This window comes from Nerophis ophidion, linkage group LG12 (assembly GCF_033978795.1).
Source record: "Nerophis ophidion isolate RoL-2023_Sa linkage group LG12, RoL_Noph_v1.0, whole genome shotgun sequence".
Classification (NCBI taxonomy): Eukaryota; Metazoa; Chordata; class Actinopteri; order Syngnathiformes; family Syngnathidae; genus Nerophis; species Nerophis ophidion.
This window is the reverse complement of record NC_084622.1, coordinates 19,021,979-19,045,874: the sequence shown is the minus strand read 5'-3', so window position 1 is coordinate 19,045,874 and position 23,896 is coordinate 19,021,979. Positions and strand designations below refer to the sequence as shown.

The 23,896-nt window shown below is 41.1% G+C and overlaps 1 protein-coding gene across 1 annotated transcript; it reads left to right on the top strand.

Annotated features, from left to right (window-relative positions):
- Window positions 1-160: 160 nt before the first annotated feature.
- slc35b4 (solute carrier family 35 member B4) lies at window positions 161-20,049 on the top strand. Its single transcript, XM_061916996.1, has 10 exons — window positions 161-383; window positions 5,281-5,394; window positions 5,464-5,566; window positions 9,129-9,178; window positions 9,251-9,332; window positions 9,406-9,466; window positions 11,546-11,655; window positions 17,882-17,957; window positions 19,514-19,589; window positions 19,660-20,049. Exons 1-10 carry the CDS (start codon window positions 307-309, stop codon window positions 19,901-19,903), a joined length of 993 nt encoding a protein of 330 aa, XP_061772980.1. The 5' UTR covers window positions 161-306; the 3' UTR covers window positions 19,904-20,049.
- The last annotated feature ends 3,847 nt before the right edge of the window (window positions 20,050-23,896 follow it).

Genomic DNA, 23,896 nt, shown 5'->3' with positions numbered 1-23,896 from the left:
ATGACGTCATCCGTTCTTTCCAAACATATTGCACTGAAATATCATTAATATATTTCGGTATTTATGTTAATACATCAATATAGTGTATAAATTACCGTCAAATCTCTGAAAGAATATTGACTGTGCATCCCATTTTCCTATGTTTTCCATTCAAACTACAACTCCCATGATCCTCCGGACCCCGGTAACGCGGACCTGGACATGATTTAGCGGAGTTGGTGTTGATTAAGCCAAACAGCAGCCATGGTCGACCTGTGAAAACACCTCACATTAACCACACCAAGTCGGGTACTATAAGTAGCAGCAATGGGCACTGTTGTTGCTATTATACTTGTTTTTGTCGGCTGCTGCAGCAATGTGGTGTCCTTGGAGCTGCTGGTGAGGTTAGTGGCACACGCTCACTGATACTTGTAATTTGGAGAAGGTCCATCATTATTTGGTAATAATAACTTCAACATGATAATAGTTAGACCAAACATGTTTGCTGCACAAACGAAGTGCAAACCAATGAGCACGTTTGGAGAGGTTTCTGCGTAGTTGGGGAGTAATAATTGTCACGTATTGGTTACTTAGGGCCTTGCGATGAGGTGGCGACTTGTCCAGGGTGTACTTCGCCTTCCGCCCGATTGTAGCTGAGATAGGCACCAGCGACCCCAAAGGGAATAAGCGGTAGGAAATGGATGGTTTCTCAGGACAATACCGGAACCATTGTAAGGGGAACTTAAGGGCGGTGGACACAGGAAATGACACGTGTTGTGTGTGGGACACGGGAAGTGGATGAAGTTAATATTATTTTTTTTTTTTAATTTTAATTAGACAACAAACATACATTTATAATTCACACAAAAGTCAAGGCACTTTCAACATTTAATTTATTTTTTTATTTGTCTCCTTCATTGATGTGCATTTTGATCGATACACAATTATACCTCAATTATACAATTTAAATTCACACAACAATGCCTGAGAAGGAGCAGGATGAAGAAAAATCTTATAGTTTCCTGCCCCCTTTGACATTATACATTATTTTACTTCATGGATATCATTTAAACCAACAAATACATCCAAATGTAATGAAACAATCAAACAACACAAGAAAAACACAAGTGCAAAACTTAATAAAGTATAAACCAAACAGAGAAAATATCAATCAGGGGACCGAAAGCAATGGATGTCGAGCGGGTCTAACATGATACTGTGAAAGTTCAATCCCTGGTGGCTCCAACACAGCCGCGAGAGTTCAGTTCAAAGCGGATCCAAGACAGCAGCAAGAGTCCCGTCCACAGGAAACCATCCCAAGCGGAGTCGGATCAGCAGCGTAGAGATGTCCCCAACCGATACACAGGCGAGCGGTCCATCCTGGGTCCCGACGAGCGGTCCATCCTGGGTCTCGACTCTGGACAGCCACTACTTCATCCATCGTCATCGGACCGGACCCCCTCCACAAGGGAGGGGGGGACAGAGGAGAAAAAGAAAAGAAGCGGCAGATCAACTGGTCTAAAAAGAAGGTCTATTTAAAGGCTAGAGTATACAAATGAGTTTTAAGGTGAGACTTAAATGCTTCTACTGAGGTAGCATCTCCAACTGTTACCGGGAGGGCATTCCAGAGTACTAGAGCCCTAACGGAAAACGCTCTATAGCCCGCAGACTTTTTTTGGGCTCTAGGAATCACTAATAAGCCGGAGTCCTTTGAAGGCAGATTTTTTGCCGGGACATATGGTACAATACAATCAGTAAGATAGGATGGAGCTAGACCGTGTAGTATTTTATACCTAAGTAGTAAAACCTTAAAGTCACATCTTAAGTGCACAGGAAGCCAGTGCAGGTGAGCCAGTATAGATATATATGTATATAAAGGTATATACAGTATAGGTATATATGTATGTATATAAAGGTTTATACAGTATAGGTATATATGTATGTATATATGTATATAAAGGTATATACAGTATAGGTATATATGTATGTATATATGTATATAAAGGTATATACAGTATAAGTATATATGTATGTATATAAAGGTATATACAGTATAGGCGTAATATGATCAAACATTCTTGTTCTTGTCAAAAGTTTAGCAGCTGCATTTTGTACCAACTGTAATCTTTTAATGCTAGACATGGGGAGACCCCAAAATAATAGGTTACAGTAATCGAGGCGAGACGTAACAAACGCATGGATAATGATCTCAGCGTCGCTAGTGGACAAAATGGAGCGAATTTTAGCGATATTACGGAGATGAAAGAAGGCCGTTTTAGTAACGCTTTTAATGTGTGACTCAAAGGAGAGAGTTGGGTGGAAGATAATACCCAGATTCTTTACCGAGTAGCTTTGTTTAATTGTTTAGTTGTCAAATGTTAGAGTTCTATTACTAAATAGAGGTCGGTGTCTAGCAGGACCGATAATCAGCATTTCCCTTTTTTTGGCGTTAAGTTGCAAAAAATTAGCGGACATCCATTGTTTAATTTCATGAAGACACCCCTCCAGCTGACTACAGTCCGGCGTGTTGGTCAGCTTTAGGGGCATGTAGAGTTGGGTGTCATCAGCATAACAGTGAAAGCTAACACCGTATGATGTCACCTAGCGGCAGCGTGTAGATGCTGAAGAGTGCAGGGCCAAGGACCGAACCCTGGGGAACTCCACACGTTACCTTAACATAGTCCGAGGTCACATTGTTATGAGACACACTGCATCCTGTCAGTAAGACAGGTGTATATTATAATAATAATAATAATACACATCTCACGGAATTATACAAATCCAGACATAAGTAAAATAATAAATAAAAAGCAAAATGTAAACACTTATTGCTGTCCAAATGATCTTATTGTTCTATCTTTATATTTTTTTTCAATTGGAATATATTTTTACAGTATTTTATCTCATTGTAAAGAGAATTCTACAACTTTACCCCCAGCACTGATGTACACACTTGTTTTAAAGTGGTCCTTGAATTTTGCTCTTTGAAATGACCTTTTCTTATACGCTCTGTATTCTCAGAATTGATGACAAACATTTTTTTGTAAATTTGCTGATAATGTTTTACTTTTAGCCTTAAACATGACACACAATGTCTGTAGCTTTACTAGCTCCTGAAGTTTCAATAGTCCAGAGTTAATAAATAATATGTTAGTGTGTTCTAAGTAATCTACTTTATGAATAATCCTTAGAGCTCTTTTCTGTAGTTGATACAATGCCTTTATGTTCCTCTTATGTGTGTTCCCCCACACTTCCACACAGTATCTGATATATGACAATATAAGTGCACAATACAATATACGCATTGCCCTATAATCTAACACATATTTTACCTTGTTTAATATAAAAAATACTCTTAGACTTCTCTTTTTGTACATGTGTCACGCAAAGAAAACAAAAGCAAATACAGATAGAATAATACAATTAGGAAGAAGAAAAAAAAGACAAAAAGGGTTACCTAAATCACTTTAAATGTTTTTAGCAAAAATATCAATTTAAGGGCTTTTGTACTCTTAAGCAGTCTCCAATATTTGATTGATAATTGTAAACCATTAAACCAATTACATTGCTCATTTTTTTGTTTCATCTGACCACAGAACTTTAGTCCAGATGGTCTTATCTTTGTCCATGTGATGTCAGATGAAACAGAAATGGAGCAGTTTGGCCACAATACCCAGCAATATGTTTGGAGGAGAAAAGGTGAGGCCTTTAATCCCAGGAACACCAGACCTACCGTCAAGTATGGTGGTGGTAGTATTATGCTCTGGGCTTGTTTTGCTGCCAATGGAACTGGTCCTTTACAGAGAGTAAATGGGACACTGAAAAAGGAAGATTACCTCCAAATTCTGACTTACATTTTTGCTTGCAACTCAAAATTTAACAATTAGGCGGGAGACAGCTAGTACCTCAAAATACTCTTAAGTTGAGGTACCGCTGTAAAAATATATTTTCTAAAGTGCTAACTTTTCTCGCCTCACACCACGGGTTACAATGCTAATACTTGTGCTATAATTTTTCTGAGAAATACACCACCTGGTGGTGCTCTTACTGAACCCTACGAGTCAGATGACTTGAAATTTCTCACATAGCTTTACAGAACACTGTAACGTTTACCTTAAGGCCAAATGGCCACAAAGTTTGGTACACATCTTTACGGGACTGACAAGCATGGGTGTGTGGAATTTGGGCAACTTTGGCTAAAACTTGTTTTCTGGAGCTTAGCAACTAATTTTCTATAAGTCATTAAGCATTTGTTCAATGGTCGTAACGCTTTAGCAATATCTGTTTGACATATACCGTATTTCCTTGAATTTCCGCCGGGTATATAGTATGCACCTGTCTAGAATTACTGCCGGGTCAAACTCGTTTTGCAAAATAATTAGCGCATTATTGCCGGCTCAGGATTAACGCCTGGTCAAACTCGTTGCGCAAAATATTATTTTTATTAGTGCATGTCTAGAATTTCCGCCGGGTCAAACTCGTCACGTCACGAGTGACACTTCACCTGTCATCATTTTCAAAATGGAGGAGGCTGCTTTCAATCATTTGAAATCGCATTAAGGGAAGACAATTAAGAGCTATTCAGTAGGATTTAAGGTCCAAGCTATTGAATATGCTAAAAAGAACAGTGAGCAGCTATGTTTTATTAATATACCGTAGCTGCGTGTGTCAAATATGAGTCATTAAATGACTCTCGCCTCCTGGTGGTAGAGGGCGCTAGTGATCCTTCTTGCGACTACTTGGCTGCAGAAGAAGCGACAACAAGCAGCAAGAGTGAGCAGCGATCCTTTATTTTTTCCTCTAGCTTGCACTTTTAACATGGAGGATTACATATCTAAAATAAAACAGTTTTCTAAACTGGACTTTCAATCGAAGCAGGAGATAATAAAGGAAGATCTCCATCAAGACAGAGAGACTTTTAAAACTGAAGAAAGATAAGGAAGACTTCTATAAACTTGTTATTGATGCTTTTGATCAGAAGCAGCTGCGCATGGACTTCATTTATTAGTAAAGGTAAGACCATAATAACGTTTTTTTTATTAAATGCGCTTTTCATGAGGGTAGCCTTACATCACACTCAAATTTTTAAGCGCAGGCCTAAATCTACCGCATGCCTTTGGTAAGAGCCGGAGTGAGAAGAGGTTTTTAAATAATTAGCGCCCTGGTGGCAATTTAAGGAAATACGGTATGCTAACACGTCTTCCAAAGCAGTTTTGGCATAAGCCACAGGGGGCGCCACAAACATTCATGGGATGCGGAGTTGCACGCATCAAATGAAGTGTCAGTCTTGTCCTTGTCCAGGGATTTCCCAGGATGCGGCAACATTGTGACATTTGCCCAGTTTGTGTTCATCGCGCTGGAGGGATTCATCTTTGAAACAAAGCTGGGCAGGAAGGGACCCGCCATCCCTATCAGGTATTGTCCTGACAATCTGTGGCGGCGGAAAAACAGCACGGTCATGTAATTTCTGTGTTTCCCACCCAGGAACTATGTGATCATGGTGACCATGTTCTTCACAGTCAGCGTCATCAACAACTACGCGCTCAACTTCAACATCGCCATGCCGCTGCACATGATCTTCAGATCAGTAAGACATCAACAGTTTCAACGCCACCGTGGGCTCATTAGAATCACACTCACCAGACCATGATTCCATCACATATGGGCAGCACCTTACTTACATAAATCACTTATGGGCAGCACCTTACTTACATAAATCACATATGGGCAGCACCTTACTTACATAAATCACTTATGGGCAGCACCTTACTTACATAAATCACTTATGGGCAGCACCTTACTTACATAAATCACATATGGGCTGCACCTTACTTACATAAATCACTTATGGGCAGCACCTTACTTACATAAATCACTTATGGGCAGCACCTTACTTACATAAATCACATATGGGCTGCACCTTACTTACATAAATCACTTATGGGCAGCACCTTACTTACATAAATCACTTATGGGCAGCACCTTACTTACATAAATCATATATGGGCTGCACCTTACTTACATAAATCACTTATGGGCAGCACCTTACTTACATAAATCACATATGGGCAGCACCTTACTTACATAAATCACATATGGGCAGCACCTTACTTACATAAATCACATATGGGCAGCACCTTACTTACATAAATCACTTATGGGCAGCACCTTACTTACATAAATCACATATGGGCAGCACCTTACTTACATAAATCACTTATGGGCAGCACCTTACTTACATAAATCACATATGGGCTGCACCCTACTTACATAAATCACATATGGGCAGCACCTTACTTACATAAATCACATATGGGCAGCACCTTACTTACATAAATCACTTATGGGCAGCACCTTACTTACATAAATCACATATGGGCAGCACCTTACTTACATAAATCACATATGGGCAGCACCTTACTTACATAAATCACATAATGGCAGCACCTTACTTACATAAATCACATATGGGCAGCACCTTACTTACATACATCACATATGGGCAGCACCTTACTTACATAAACCACATATGGGCCGCACCTTACTTACATAAATCACATATGGGCAGCACCTTACTTACATAAATCACTTATGGGCAGCACCTTACTTACATAAATCACATATGGGCAGCACCTTACTTACATAAATCACTTATGGGCAGCACCTTACTTACATAAATCACTTATGGGCAGCACCTTACTTACATAAATTGTATATGGGCTGCACCTTACTTACATAAATCACTTATGGGCAGCACCTTACTTACATAAATCACATATGGGCTGCACCTTACTTACATAAATCACTTATGGGCAGCACCTTACTTACATAAATCACATATGGGCAGCACCTTACTTACATAAATCACTTATGGGCAGCACCTTACTTACATAAATCACATATGGGCAGCACCTTACTTACATAAATCACTTATGGGCAGCACCTTACTTACGTAAATCACATATGGGCAGCACCTTACTTACATAAATCACTTATGGGCAGCACCTTACTTACATAAATCACATATGGGCAGCACCTTACTTACATAAATCACTTATGGGCAGCACCTTACTTACATAAATTGTATATGGGCTGCACCTTACTTACATAAATCACATAATGGTAGCACCTTACTTACATAAATCACTTATGGGCAGCACCTTACTTACATAAATCCCTTATGGGCAGCACCTTACTTACATAAATCACTTATGGGCAGCACCTTACTTACATAAATCACATATGGGCTGCACCTTACTTACATAAATCACTTATGGGCAGCACCTTACTTACATAAATCACATATGGGCAGCACCTTACTTACATAAATCACTTATGGGCAGCACCTTACTTACATAAATCACATATGGGCAGCACCTTACTTACATAAATCACTTATGGGCAGCACCTTACTTACGTAAATCACATATGGGCAGCACCTTACTTACATAAATCACTTATGGGCAGCACCTTACTTACATAAATCACTTATGGGCAGCACCTTACTTACATAAATCACATTTGGGCAGCACCTTACTTACATAAATCACTTATGGGCAGCACCTTACTTACATAAATCACATATGGGCTGCACCTTACTTACATAAATCACTTATGGGCAGCACCTTACTTACATAAATCACATATGGGCAGCACCTTACTTACATAAATCACTTATGGGCAGCACCTTACTTACATAAATCACATATGGGCAGCACCTTACTTACATAAATCACATATGGGCAGCACCTTACTTACATAAATCACATAATGGCAGCACCTTACTTACATAAATCACATATGGGCAGCACTTACTTACATAAATCACATATGGGCAGCACCTTACTTACATACATAACATATGGGCAGCACCTTACTTACATAAATCACATATGGGCCGCACCTTACTTACATAAATCACATATGGGCAGCACCTTACTTACATAAATCACATATGGGCAGCACCATACTTACATACATCACATATGGGCAGCACCTTACTTACATAAATCACATATGGGCAGCACCATACTTACATACATCACATAATGGCAGCACTTTACTTACATAAATCACGTAAAGGCAGCACCTTACTTACATAAATCACATATGGGCAGCACTTACTTACATAAATCACATATGGGCAGCACTTACTTACATACATCACATATGGGCTGCACCTTACTTACATAAATCACATATGGGCAGCACCTTACTTACATAAATCACATATGGGCAGCACCTTACTTACATAAATCACATATGGGCAGCACCTTACTTACATAAATCACATATGGGCAGCACCTTACTTACATAAATCATATATGGGCAGCACCTTACTTACATAAATCACATATGGGCAGCACCTTACTTACATAAATCACATATGGGCAGCACCTTACTTACATAAATCACATATGGGCAGCACCTTACTTACATAAATCGCATATGGGCAGCACCTTACTTACATAAATCACATATGGGCAGCACCTTACTTACATAAATCACATATGGGCAGCACCTTACTTACATAAATCACATATGGGCAGCACCTTACTTACATAAATCACATATGGGCTGCACCTTACTTACATAAATCACATATGGGCAGCACCATACTTACATAAATCACTTATGGGCAGCACCTTACTTACATAAATCACATATGGGCAGCACCTTACTTACATAAATCACATATGGGCAGCACCTTACTTACATAAATCACATATGGGCAGCACCATACTTACATAAATCACTTATGGGCAGCACCTTACTTACATAAATCACATATGGGCAGCACCTTACTTACATAAATCACATATGGGCAGCACCTTGCTTACATAAATCAGATATGGGCAGCACCTTACTTACATAAATCACATATGGGCAGCACCTTACTTACATAAATCACATATCAATGGGCAGCACCTTACTTACATAAATCTCATATGGGCAGCACCTTACTTACATAAATCACATATGGGCAGCACCTTACTTACATAAATCACATATGGGCAGCACCTTACTTACATAAATCACATATGGGCAGCACCTTACCTTACTTAAAGTGTCAAGAATGAAGAAGAAGTTTCCAAAGTATCTGGTGTGGACTGACTCTCAGCTAACTTGTGCCTGGCGTCTTCTTGCAGGGCTCTCTTATCGCCAACATGGTTCTGGGGATCATCATCCTGAAGAAAAGGTCTCAGCTCTCACTCTCTTCTTCTCCACAAACGTGTCAACTCTCCTCTTTTCTCGCCTCACCCTCCTGCAGATATTCAGCCAGCAAATATGTGTCCATAGTGTTGATTTCAGCCGGCATCTTCATCTGCACCATCATGTCCGCCAAGCAAGTGGTGAATCATCTTGTCATGTTTCTCTTCTTGGGTTTTCCACTGAGGAAGTCACAGAACTTTGTTTTTCTTACAGAATATGTCCCAGGAGGGCTCGGAGGAGGAAGGATTCCACGCCTTCTTACACTGGCTTGTAGGTGAGTGGAAGCAGGCTGCTCTCCATCCCTACCGTATTTCCTTGAATTGCCGCGGGGTATATAGTATGCGCCTGACTAGAATTACTGCCGGGTCAAACTTGTTTTGCAAAATATTATTTTTATTAGCGCATGTCTAGAATTTCAGCCGGGTCAAACTCGTCACGTCACGAGTGACACTTCACCTGTCATAATTTTCAAAATGAAGGAGGCTGATTTCAATCATTTGAAATCGCCCACAGGGAAGAAGATTAAGAGCTATTCAATAGGATTTAAGGTCCAAGCTATTGAATATGCTAAAAAGAACAGTAAGCAGCTATGTTTTATTAATATACCGTAGCTGCGTGTGTCAAATATGAGTCATTAAATGTCTCCCGCCTCCTGGTGGTAGAGGGCGCTAGTGATCCTTCTTGCGACTACTCGGCTGCAGAAGAAGTGACAACAAGCAGCAAGAGTGAGTAGCGATCGTTTATTTTTTCCTCTCGTTTGCACTTTTAACATGGAGGATTACATATCTAAAATAAAACAGTTTTCTAAACTGGACTTTCAATCGAAGCAGGAGGTAATAAAGGAAGATCGCCATCGAGACAGAGAGACTTTTAAAACTGAAGAAAGATAAGGAAGACTTCTATAAACTTGTTATTGATGCTTTTGATCAGAAGGAGCTGCGCATGGACTTCATTTATTAGTAAAGTTAAGACCATAATAACGTTTTTTTTATTAAATGCGCTTTTCATGAGGGTATCCTTACATCACACTCAAATTTTTAAGCGCAGGCCTAAATCTACCGCATGCCTTTGGTAAGAGCCGGAGTGAGAAGAGGTTTTTAAATAATTAGCGCCCTGGTGGCAATTCAAGGAAATACGGTATATGTTTGTACTGCTAACAAAATGTATTTCCATACTTTTCTCATTAAAGGGGACCACGAAAAATGTCATTATTGTCTTTATTGTAACAACAAATGTTAATGTAGATGAAACATATGTTTATTATTGTCATTTAGTCCTTTAATAACATGTTGAACATACTAGACAACTTGTCTTTTAGTAGTAAGTAAACAAACAAAGACTCCTAATTAGTCTGCAGTAGCATATTGTGTCATTTATACACCTACTAATTTCTACACATTATGAGGGACAAACTGTAAAAATTGATTTCTAATCCACTTATTAATTTACTGTTAATACCTGCTTATTTTCTCTTTCAACATGTTCTATCTACACTTCTGTTCAAATGTAATAATCACTTATTCTTCTCTTTTTGATACTTGACATTAGTTTTGGATGATACCACACTTTTAGGTATGGATCATGTCGATACCAAGTAGTTACAGGATCATACATTGGTCATATTCAAAGTCCTCATGTGTCCAGGGACATACTTACTGACTTTATAAACATAATATGAATTTAAAAAAAAAGGAAAATATTTTGTTACGATAAAAAATAACAATGTAATCATAGTAGCATCGACTAGATCCGCTCTTATACTTGGTATCATTGCAGTGGGTGTCAGGTGTAGATCCACCCATGGCGTTTGTTTACATTGTGACGGCAGTGAGCTATTGTATCCTCCTGGGGTGTGTAGTGAAGCATGTTTAGCAATTCTTTGTCCTCCAGTGATAATGCTAGATGTAAGAAACTTACTTTATTTGTTGCCTTAGAGACCAGGATTAGTGATTTAGAAGTAGCTAAAACACTGCGGATGGATGTTAGCCGCTAGCTAGCTGGCCATGTCTTAAAGCAGCTCTTCCTGAGGGTGTTTCAGTGTTAGAACTTCACCTTTATCTTGACTTTTTACACCCAAATGCATCCATTCTCTCACATATATATATATATATATATATATATATATATATATATATATATATATATATATATATATACACACACATATATGTATGTATGTGTAAGCGGTACTTTTCAAACAGGGTATAGTACCGCTTTTGAGTCATTATGCTAGTACTGGTACAGAGTACAACCCTAGCTCCCACCATCATCCAGGCTGCAATAGATGAGCGTGTGTATTGTCCTTGATGATAATATAATAATAATAATAATCTGCTTCACAATCCACATTCAGGAATCGCCATGTTGACCTTTGCCCTGCTGATGTCGGCCAGGATGGGTATTTTCCAGGAGACGCTCTACAAGAAGTACGGAAAACACTCCAGGGAGGCTCTTTTTTATAACGTGAGTCCATTTAGAGCACATTTTTTCACGCAGCCATTGAAAGACTTCTTTGTCATGCTTTTAATGCTAATCACCCACAATCCCTGGTTGTTTATGCCTTCAGTTTACTCACATACCAGGAACACTGCTAACATACCAAGAACACTGCTAACATACCAGGAACACTGCTAACACACCAGGAACACTGCTAACATACCAGGAACACTGCTGACATACCAGGAACACTGCTAACATACCAGGAACACTGCTGACATACCAGGAACACTGCTAACATACCAGTAACACTGCTGACATACCAGGAACACTGCTGACATACCAGGAACACTGTTAACATACCAGGAACACTGTTAACATACCAGGAACACTGCTGACATACCAGGAACACTGCTGACATACCAGGAACACTGTTAACATACCAAGAACAATGCTGACATACCAGGAACACTGCTGACATACCAGGAACACTGCTGACATACCAGGAACACTGTTGACATACCAGGAACACTGCTGACATACCAGCAGCACTGCTGACATACCAGGAACACTGCTGACATACCAGGAACACTGTTAACATACCAAGAACAATGCTGACATACCAGGAACACTGCTAAAATACCAGGAACAATGCTGACATACCAGGAACACTGCTAACATACCAGGAACAATGCTGACATACCAGGAACAATGCTGACATACCAGGAACACTGCTAACATACCAGGAACAATTCTGACATACCAGGAACACTGCTGACATACCAGGAACATTAACATACCAGGAACAATGCTGACATACCAGGAACACTGCTAACATACCAGGAACACTGCTGACATACCAGGAACAATGCTGACATACCAGGAACACTGCTGACATACCAGGAACACTGCTGACATACCAGGAACACAGCTAACATACCAGGAACACAGCTAACATACCAGGAACACAGCTAACATACCAGGAACACTGCTAACATACCAGTAACACTGCTGACATACCAGGAACACTGCTAACATACCAGCAGCACTGCTGATATACCAGGAACACTGTTAACATACCAGGAACACTGTTAACATACCAAGAACAATGCTGACATACCAGGAATACTGCTGACATACCAGGAACACTGCTGACATACCAGCAGCACTGCTGATATACCAGGAACACTGTTAACATACCAGGAACACTGCTAACATACCAGGAACACTGCTAACATACCAGGAACACTGCTAACATACCAGGAACACTGCTGACATACCAGGAACACTGTTAACATACCAGGAACACTGTTAACATACCAAGAACAATGCTGACATACCAGGAACTGACATACCAGGAACACTGCTGACATACCAGGAACACTGCTGACATACCAGCAGCACTGCTGACATACCAGGAACACTGCTGACATACCAGGAACACTGCTGACATACCAGGAACACTGTTAACATACCAAGAACAATGCTGACATACCAGGAACACTGCTAACATACCAGGAACAATCCTGACATACCAGGAACACTGCTGACATACCAGGAACATTGTTAACATACCAGGAACAATGCTGACATACCAGGAAGACTGCTAACATACCAGGAACAATTCTGACATACCAGAAACACTGCTGACATACCAGGAACATTGTTAACATACCAGGAACAATGCTGACATACCAGGAACACTGCTAACATACCAGGAACACTGCTGACATACCAGGAACACTGCTAACATACCAGGAACACTGCTAACATACCAGTAACAATGCTGACATACCAGGAACACTGCTAACATACCAGGAACAATTCTGACATACCAGGAACACTGCTGACATACCAGGAACATTGTTAACATACCAGGAACAGTGCTGACATAACAGGAACACTGATAACATACCAGGAACACTGCTGACGTACCAGGAACACTGCTGACATACCAGCAGCACTGCTGACATACCAGGAACACTGCTGACATACCAGGAACACTGCTGACATACCAGGAACACTGTTAACATACCAAAAACAATGCTGACATAACAGGAACTGACATACCAGGAACACTGCTGACATACCAGGAACACTGCTGACATACCAGGAACACTGTTAACATACCAAGAACAATGCTGACATACCAGGAACACTGCTAACATACCAGGAACAATTCTGACATACCAGGAACACTGCTGACATACCAGGAACATTGTTAACATACCAGGAACAATGCTGACATACCAGGAACACTGCTAACATACCAGGAACAATTCTGACATACCAGGAACACTGCTGACATACCAGGAACATTGTTAACATACCAGGAACAATGCTGACATACCAGGAACACTGCTAACATACCAGGAACACTGCTGACATACCAGGAACACTGCTAACATACCAGGAACACTGCTAACATACCAGTAACAATGCTGACATACCAGGAACACTGCTAACATACCAGGAACACTGCTAACATACCAAGAACAATGCTGACATACCAGCAGCACTGCTGACATACCAGGAACACTGTTAACATACCAAGAACAATGCTGACATACCAGGAACACTGCTGACATACCAGGAACACTCTTAACATACTAAGAACAATGCTGACATACCAGGAACACTGCTAACATACCAGGAACACTGCTGACATACCAGTAACACTGCTAACATACCAGGAACACTGCTAACATACCAGTAACAATGCTGACATACCAGGAACACTGCTGACATACCAGGAACACTGCTAACATACCAGGAACACTGCTAACATACCAGGAACACTGCTGACATACCAGGAACACTGCTGACATACCAGGAACACTGCTAACATACCAAGAACAATGCTGACATACCAGGAACACTGCTGACATACCAGCAGCACTGCTGACATACCAGTAACACTGCTGACATACCAGGAACACTGTTAACATACCAAGAACAATGCTGACATACCAGGAACACTGCTAACATACCAGGAACAATTCTGACATACCAGGAACACTGCTGACATACCAGGAACATTGTTAACATACCAGGAACAGTGCTGACATACCAGGAACACTGATAACATACCAGGAACACTGCTGACATACCAGCAGCACTGCTGACATACCAGGAACACTGCTGACATACCAGGAACACTGCTGACATACCAGGAACACTGTTAACATACCAAGAACAATGCTGACGTACCAGGAACAGACATACCAGGAACACTGCTGACATACCAGGAACACTGCTAACATACCAGGAACACTGTTAACATACCAAGAACAATGCTGACATACCAGGAACACTGCTAACATACCAGGAACAATTCTGACATACCAGGAACACTGCTGACATACCAGGAACATTGTTAACATACCAGGAACAATGCTGACATACCAGGAACACTGCTAACATACCAGGAACAATTCTGACATACCAGGAACACTGCTGACATACCAGGAACATTGTTAACATACCAGGAACAATGCTGACATACCAGGAACACTGCTAACATACCAGGAACACTGCTTACATACCAGGAACACTGCTAACATACCAGGAACACTGCTAACATACCAGTAACAATGCTGACATACCAGGAACACTGCTAACATACCAGGAACACTGCTAACATACCAGGAACACTGCTGACATACCAGGAACACTGCTAACATACCAAGAACAATGCTGACATACCAGGAACACTGCTGACATACCAGCAGCACTGCTGACATACCAGGAACACTGTTAACATACCAAGAACAATGCTGACATACCAGGAACACTGCTGACATACCAGGAACACTGTTAACATACCAAGAACAATGCTGACATACCAGGAACACTGCTAACATACCAGGAACAATTCTGACATACCATGAACACTGCTGACATACCAGGAACACTGCTGACATACCAGAAACATTGTTAACATACCAGGAACACTGCTAACATACCAGGAACAATTCTGACATACCAGGAACACTGCTGACATACCAGGAACATTAACATACCAGGAACAATGCTGACATACCAGGAACACTGCTAACATACCAGGAACACTGCTGACATACCAGTAACACTGCTAACATACCAGGAACACTGCTAACATACCAGTAACAATGCTGACATACCAGGAACACTGCTAACTTACCAGGAACACTGCTAACATACCAGGAACACTGCTGACATACCAGGAACACTGCTGACATACCAGGAACACTGCTAACATACCAAGAACAATGCTGACATACCAGGAACACTGCTGACATACCAGCAGCACTGCTGACATACCAGGAACACTGCTGACATACCAGGAACACTGTTAACATACCAAGAAAAATGCTGACATACCAGGAACACTGCTAACATACCAGGAACAATTCTGACATACCAGGAACACTGCTGACATACCAGGAACATTGTTAACATACCAGGAACAGTGCTGACATACCAGGAACACTGATAACATACCAGGAACACTGCTGACGTACCAGGAACACTGCTGACATACCAGGAACACTGCTGACAAAGCACATATTGGAAGTCTATTGCTCCTTTAATGCTAACAAAGCAAATAGCTATTGCTCCTTTAATGCTATAGCCATAGCTACTTTGTTAGCCATAGCCATAGCTAACAAAGTAGCTATAGCTCCTTTAATTCTAACAAAGCAAATAGCTATTGCTACTTTAATGCTAACAAAGCAAGTAGCTATTGCTCCTTTAATGCTAACAAAGCAAGTAGCTATTGCTCCTTTAATGCTAACAAAGCAAGTAGCTATTGCTCCTTTAATGCTAACAAAGCAAGTAGCTATTGCTCCTTTAATGCTAACAAAGCAAGTAGCTATTGCTGCTTTAATGCTAACAATGCAGCTATTGCTCTTTTGATGCTAACAATGCAGCTATTGCTCCTTTAATGCTAACAAAGCAAGTAGCTATTGCTCCTTTAATGCTAACAATACAGCTATTGCTCCTTTAATGCTAACAAAGCAAGTAGCTATTGCTCCTTTAATGCTAACAATGCAGCTATTGCTCCTTTAATGCTAACAAAGCAAGTAGTTATTGATCCTTTAATGCTAACAATGCAGCTATTGCTCCTTTATGCTAACAAAGTAGCTATTGCTCCTTTAATGCAAACACTGCAGCTATTGCTCCTTTAATGCTAACAAAGTAGCTATTGCTCCTTTAATGCTAACAATGCAGCTATTGCTCCTTTAATGCTAACAAAGCAAGTAGCTATTGCTCCTTTAATGCTAACAATGCAGCTATTGCTCCTTTAATGCTAACAAAGCAAGTAGCTATTGCTCCTTTAATGCTAACAATGCAGCTATTGCTCCTTTAATGCTAACAAAGAAGCTATTGCTCCTTTAATGCTGACAAAGAAGCTATTGCTCCTTTAATGCTAACAAAGTAGCTATTGCTCCATTAATGCTAACAATGCAGCTATTGCTCCTTTAATGCTAACAAAGTAGCTATTGCTCCTTTAATGCTAACAAAGCAAGTAGCTATTGCTCCTTTAATGCTAACAAAGTAGGTATTGCTCCTTTAATGCTAACAATGCAGCAATTGCTCCTTAAATGCTAACAAAGTAGCTATTGCTCCTTTAATGCTAACAAAGCAAGTAGCTATTGCTCCTTTAATGCTGACAAAGCAAGTAGCTATTGCTCCTTTAATGCTAACAATGCAGCTATTGCTCCTTTAATGCTAACAAAGCAAGTAGCTATTGCTCCTTTAATGCTAACAATGCAGCTATTGCTCCTTTAATGCTAACAAAGCAAGTAGCGCCTTTAATGCTAACAAAGTAGCTATTGCTTCTTTAATGCTAACAAAGCAAGTAGCTATTGCTCCTTTAATGCTAACAATGCAGCTATTGCTCCTTCAATGCTAACAAAGCAAGTAGCTATTAGTCCTTTAATGCTAACAAAGCAAGCAGCTATTGCTCCTTTAATGCCAATAAAGCAGCTATTGCTCCTTTAATGCTAACAAAGCAAGTAGCTATTGCTCCCTTAATGCTAACAATGCAGCTATTGTTCCTTTAATGCTAACAAACACATCTCCAATCCATTTGACTTATTTAGCACATTTGAAGAATAAAATGGACTCTGCTAAAGTCACAGATGCATCACACTTTTCACCATCACACCACTTTCATCCCACTTACCAGTTTGCTAAATAATATTTACACTTTGTTGCTCTGCACCAAGTCTGTGCTCCTTCTAGTCCTCATGTCTTGCGTCCCTTGCAGCACTTCCTGCCTCTGCCAGGCTTCCTGCTGCTCTCCTCTGACATTTACAAGCACGCTGTCCTCTTCAGCCACACTGGTGAGTCACTTCTCTTAATACCGCTTGTCCCCTCTGGGGTGGCGGGGGGTGCTGGAGCCTTCCCCAGCTGCACATGGCGGAAGGCAATTTACACCCTGGACAAGTCGCCTCATCATCACAGGGCCAACACAGATGGACAACATTCACACACTAGGGACCATTTACTGTTGCCAATCAACCTATCCCCAGGTGCATGTCTTTGGAGGTGGGAGGGGCCTATCCCCAGGTGCATGTCTTTGGAGGTGGGAGGGGCCTATCCCCAGGTGCATGTTTTTGGAGGTGGGAGGGGCCTATCCCCAGGTGCATGTCTTTGGAGGTGGGAGGGGCCTATCCCCAGGTGCATGTCTTTGGAGGTGGGAGGAGCCTAACCCCAGGTGCATGTCTTTGGAGGTGGGAGGGGCCTAACCCAGGTGCATGTCTTTGGAGGTGGGAGGGGCCTATCCCCAGGTGCACATCTTTGGAGGTGGGAGGGGCCTATCCCCAGGTGCATGTCTTTGGAGGTGGGAGGGGCCTAACCCCAGGTGCATGTCTTTGGAGGTGGGAGGGGCCTATCCCTAGGTGCATGTCTTTAGAGGTGGGAGGGGCCTATCCCCAGGTGCATGTCTTTAGAGGTGGGAGGGGCCTATCCTCAGGTGTATGTCTTTGGAGGTGGGAGGAAGCTGGAGTAGAACCCACACAGTCACGGGGAGAACATGCAAACTCCACACAGAAAGAGCCGGCGCCTGGGATTGAACTCAGGATCTTGGTATTGTGAGGCGCACGCACTAACCCCTGTTCCACCGTGCTGCCCCACACAATGGATCTCAAAGTGTAATTTATCATCAGCACTTTGTGGTTCCAGGAACTATATTTGCTACATTCACAACAAACACCCCTCCATTTGGCCTCTATTTAGCATGTTTACGTTAGCATGCCTGCGATCAGGTGGCGACTTGTCCAGGGTGTGCGCCGCCTTCTGCCCGATTGTTGCTGAGATAGGCACCAGCGCCCCACGACCCCAAAGGGAATAAGCGGTAGAAAATGCATGGATGGCGGTTAACAAGTGAAATGTGTTTAATGATAATACAAGCATGTTTCTTCCATGAAGACAAGAATATAAGTTGCTGTGATGGTGATGACTTGCATTTTTAGTTGTTTTCCTTTCATGAAAATGCACTCATACAAGTATATAACATGCATGTATACATGTATACAACATGCATGTATACATGTATACAACATGCATGTATACAAGTATATAACATGCATGTATACAAGTATATAGCATGCATGTATACAAGTATATAATATGCATGTATACAAGTATATACATCTGTGTTCCCCTCCAAGGTTTCTAATTGTCATCCCATCGGGTTGAGTTTTTCCTTGCCCTGATGTGGGATCTGAGCTGAGGATGTGGTTGTGGCTTGTGCAGCCCTTTGAGACACTGGTGATTTAGGGCTATATGAGTAAACGATTGATTGATTGATTGATTGATTGATTTTCTATCTATGTTTCAGGAAGTGAATCAAATATATACATATATGTATATATTTACATGATGTGTTCCCTTCCAGCTCCAGTGCTGGTTCCTGTCATTGACGGGCGTGTTCCAGTCATGTGGATCTACCTGCTGGTCAACATCATCACTCAGTATCCTTGCCCCCCCCCCCCCCCCCCCCCTCCACTCCCTCCTTTAAGCCTTTAACTCGCCGCCCTCCAGGTACGTCTGCATCCGCGGCGTCTTCATCCTAACCACAGAGTGCGCCTCGCTCACCGTCACCCTGGTGGTGACCCTCAGGAAGTTCCTCAGCCTCATCTTCTCCATCGTCTACTTCCAAAACCCCTTCACGCCGTGGCATTGGCTGGGCACGGCGGTGGTCTTCGTGGGCACGCTGCTCTACACGGAGGTGTGGGGCGGCGTGACTCCGTCCTCGTCCAGGAAGAAGAAGAAGAAGGCCCAGTGAGCTGGTGGACATTTGTAGTTGGCACCACAAACAGATCCTCATCTTGAAAGGATGAAGCTCTTGCGAGGGTCGACTGGGAATAAACTTGTGCTGTTTTCCTCAGAACTGCACGCCTGAAATAAATACCTCAGCAATAGGTGACAAAATGTGGAAATGATTACATGAAAAAGTCCAAATTATGACTTTTATGTCATCATTAGTGTTGTAATGAAAGGCCATGTTTGTATCAGTGATGTGTGACGCCACCAATGTTCTTTCCAATCCCATTCAGGATGGTATCAACGATAGCGATCTGATCCATCCATTTTATACCGCTTGTCCCTTTTGAGGTGGCGGGGGGTGCTGGAGTCTATCTCAGCTGCATGCGGGCAGGAGGCGGATACTTTGTGCAAACATACACAAAAACTGTATTTCAAATAATATCATGTCTTATATCAGGGGTCACCAACGTGGTGCCCGTAAGGACCAGATGAGTCGCCCACTGGCCTGTTCTAAAAATAGCTCAAATAGCAGCACTTACCAGTGAGCTGCCTCTATTTTTGAAATGTTATTTATTTACTAGCAAGCTGGTCTCACTTTGCTCGACATTTTTAATTCTTAGAGAGACAAAACTGAAATATAATTTGAACATCCCAAAAAATATTTTAAAGACTTGGTCTTCACTTGTTTAAATAAATTAATTTGTTTTTTTAACTTTGTTTCTTATAACTTTCAGAAAGACAATTTTAGAGAAAAAATACAACCTTAAAAATGATTTTAGGATTTTTAAACACATATACCTTTTTACCTTTTAAATTCCTTCCTCTTCTTTCCTGGCAATTTAAATCAATGTTCAAGTAATTTTTATTTTTTTATTGTAAAGAATAATAAATGCGTTTTAATTTAATTCTTCATTTCAGCTTCTGTTTTTTCGACAAATAATATTTGTGAAATATTTCTTCAAACTTATTATGATTAAAATTCCAAAAAATTATTCTGGCAAATCTAGAAAATCTGTAGAATCAAATTTAAATCTTATTTCAAAGTCTTTTGAATTTATTTTAAATATTTTGTTGTGGAAAATTTAGAAGAAATAATGGCATGACACATTTACTTCCGGGGTCACGTTTCCTCACGTTTCCTCTTACGTCATCCCATAGCTTGTGTTTGTAAACATTTTTTCATTTTTAAATTATTTTTTTAAATATAGCGTTAACAAAACGTCTGTATTTTTATAATACAGCGTTAACAAAACATCTGTATTAATCATGACCCCGGAAGTAAATGGGGGGAGCTTTTTGTAGAGCGAAGAGAGTTGGCGTGACAGGGCGGAAGTAGGGCAAAGTGCAAACAGGATGGCTTCAGTCACGGTGAGTTTGTCACGACTTGTCCAATGACAAAAAATAAGTTGTTGACTTAACACGATATGAAGTTAGCCAGAGGATTTACTTGTTTCGCTTTCTTGCGTCAAGTCCTTCTGCTGGCTGCTGTGTTTGTTCTTCCCGCGTGTTAGAAGTTATACTGACATGATGGCAAACACACGGAAGAGGTTCGTGTCCGTGGCATCATAGACATGTCGTAAGGGGAAGCAGCATGGAGCGCTACTGCGCACTGGCGCTGACGTGACGCAGGGCCGCCATCTTGGAGTGGTGATCCGCTCCACTCAGTGCAATTCATTTGTCAGAAGCAATGAACTGTCAGCACATTTCATTCATCTTACTTCACTGAATACCACTCATTCTCACCCCCTTCTCTGTCATACGTGTAGCTATGATAAAGGACACAAACCTTTTTTATTCATAGTTTGCTTAACAGTAATATAATATTCTTATATGCTATAAGTGACCAGATGTCCGAGATATAAAATGGGAATATAATCCCAGAGAAGGGGGTAAAAAATGGTCAGCTATTTTTAAGTTGAAGAAACAATATGATTAGGTCATATATCCATCCATCCATCTTCTTCCGCTTATCCGAAGTTGGGTCACGGGGGCAGGAGCCTAAGCAGGAAGCCCAGACTTCCCTCTCCCCAGCAACTTGGTCCAGCTCCTTCTTAGGGATCCCGAGGCGTTCCCAGGCCAGCTGCGAGACATAGTCCTCCAAACATGTCCTGGGTCTTCCCCGTGGCCTCCTACCGGTCGGACGTGCCCTAAACACCTCCCTAGGGTGGTGTTCTACATGTGTGAAGAAGCTTCTTCTGTAGCTACATGTGTGGAGATGGTTCTACCGTAGATACATGTGTGGAGAAGGTCCTTTTGTAGCTACATGTGTGGAGAAGGTTCTACTGTAGCTACATGTGTGAAGAAGGTTCTACTGTAGATACATGTGTGGATAATGTTCTACTGTAAATAAATGTATGGAGAAGGTTCTACTGTAGGTACATGTGTAAGGTTCTACTGTAGATACATGTGTAGAGAATGTTCCACTGTAGATACATGTGTGAAAAAAGTTATACTTTAGATACATGCGTGGAGAATTTTTTACTGTAAATAAATGTATGGAGAAGGTTCTACTGTAGGTACATGTGTGGAGAAGGTTCTACTGTAGATGCATGTGTGGAGAAGGTTCTTCTGTAGATGCATGTGTGGAGAAGGTTTTACTGTAGCTATATGTGTGAAGAAGGTTCTACTGTAGATACATGCATGGAGAATGTTCTACTGTAAATAAATGTATGGAGAAGGTTCTTCTGTAGGTACATGTGGAAGGTTCTACTGTAGATACATGTGTGAAGAAGGTTCTACTGTAGATACATGTGTGAAAAAGGTTCTACTGTAGATACATGCGTGGAGAATGTTCTACTGTAAATAAATGTATGGAGAAGGTTATTCTGTTGGTACATGTGTAAGGTTCTACTGTAGATACATGTGTAGAGAATGTTCCACTGTAGATACATGTGTAGAGAATGTTCCACTGTAGATACATGTGTGGAGAAGGTTCTACTGTAGATACATGTGTGAAGAAGGTTCTACTGTAGATACATGTATGGACAAGGTTCTACTGTAGGTACATGTGTGTAGAAGATTCTACTGTAGATAAATGTATGGACAAGGTTCTACTGTAGGTACATGTGTGGAGAAGGTTCTACTGTATATACATGTGTGGAGAAGGTTCTACTGTACATACGTGTGTAGAGAAGATTCCACTGTAGATACATGTGTGGAGAAGGTTCTACTGTAGATACATGTGTGGAGTAGGTTCTACTGTAGATACATGTGTGAAGAAGGTTCTACTGTAGATACATGTGTGGAGAAAGTTCTACTGTAGATACATGTGGGGAGAAGGTTCTACTGTAGATACATGTGTGGAGATGAGTCTACTGTAGATACATGTGTGGAGAAGGTTCTACTGTAGATACGTGTGTAGAGAAGGTTCCACTGTAGATACATGTGTGGAGAAGGTTCCACTGTAGATACATGTGAGAAGGTTCTACTGTAGGTACATGTGTGGAGAAAGTTCTACTGTAGATACATGTGTGGAGATGATTCTACTGTAGATACATGTGTGGAGATGATTCTACTGTAGATACATGTGTGGAGAAGGTTCGACTGTAGATACGTGTGTAGAGAAGATTCCACTGTAGATATATGTGTGGAGAAGGTTCCACTGAAGATACATGTGAGAAGGTTCTACTGTAGGTACATGTGTGGAGAAAGTTCTACTATATGTACATGTAAGACATTGTCTGCGGTACCAGCTATGACCAGCCGGTGGTGGTGCAGACCAAGGTGTACTGCAGCAGGTCCAAGTGACTTTAAAGAAGGCACTATTGACCTGATCAATGCTTCCAAGAGAAAGAGAGGATGGAGTGTTAGCTAGTATTACTAGTATTACTAGTATTACTAATATAAGTATTACCTGCCCAAAGATCACTGTGTAAAACCATCCAACAATAACAACATAGTTATTATGTAGAACACCAGTGCTGCTCCTCTAGGACCTCTCCTTCAATGTTGCTAAAATTATCCTCTTATATACGTGTGTGTGTGTGTGTGTGTGTGTGTGCGTGCGTGCGTG

Coding starts and splice junctions, on each gene's coding strand:
- slc35b4 (XM_061916996.1), top strand. CDS start 307: ATGGGCACTGTTGTTGCTATTATACTTGTTTTTGTCGGCTGCTGCAGC. Junction 5,567..9,128: donor TGCACATGATCTTCAGATCA/GTAAGACATCAA, acceptor GTCTTCTTGCAG/GGCTCTCTTATCGCCAACAT. Junction 9,333..9,405: donor TCATGTCCGCCAAGCAAGTG/GTGAATCATCTT, acceptor TTTTTCTTACAG/AATATGTCCCAGGAGGGCTC.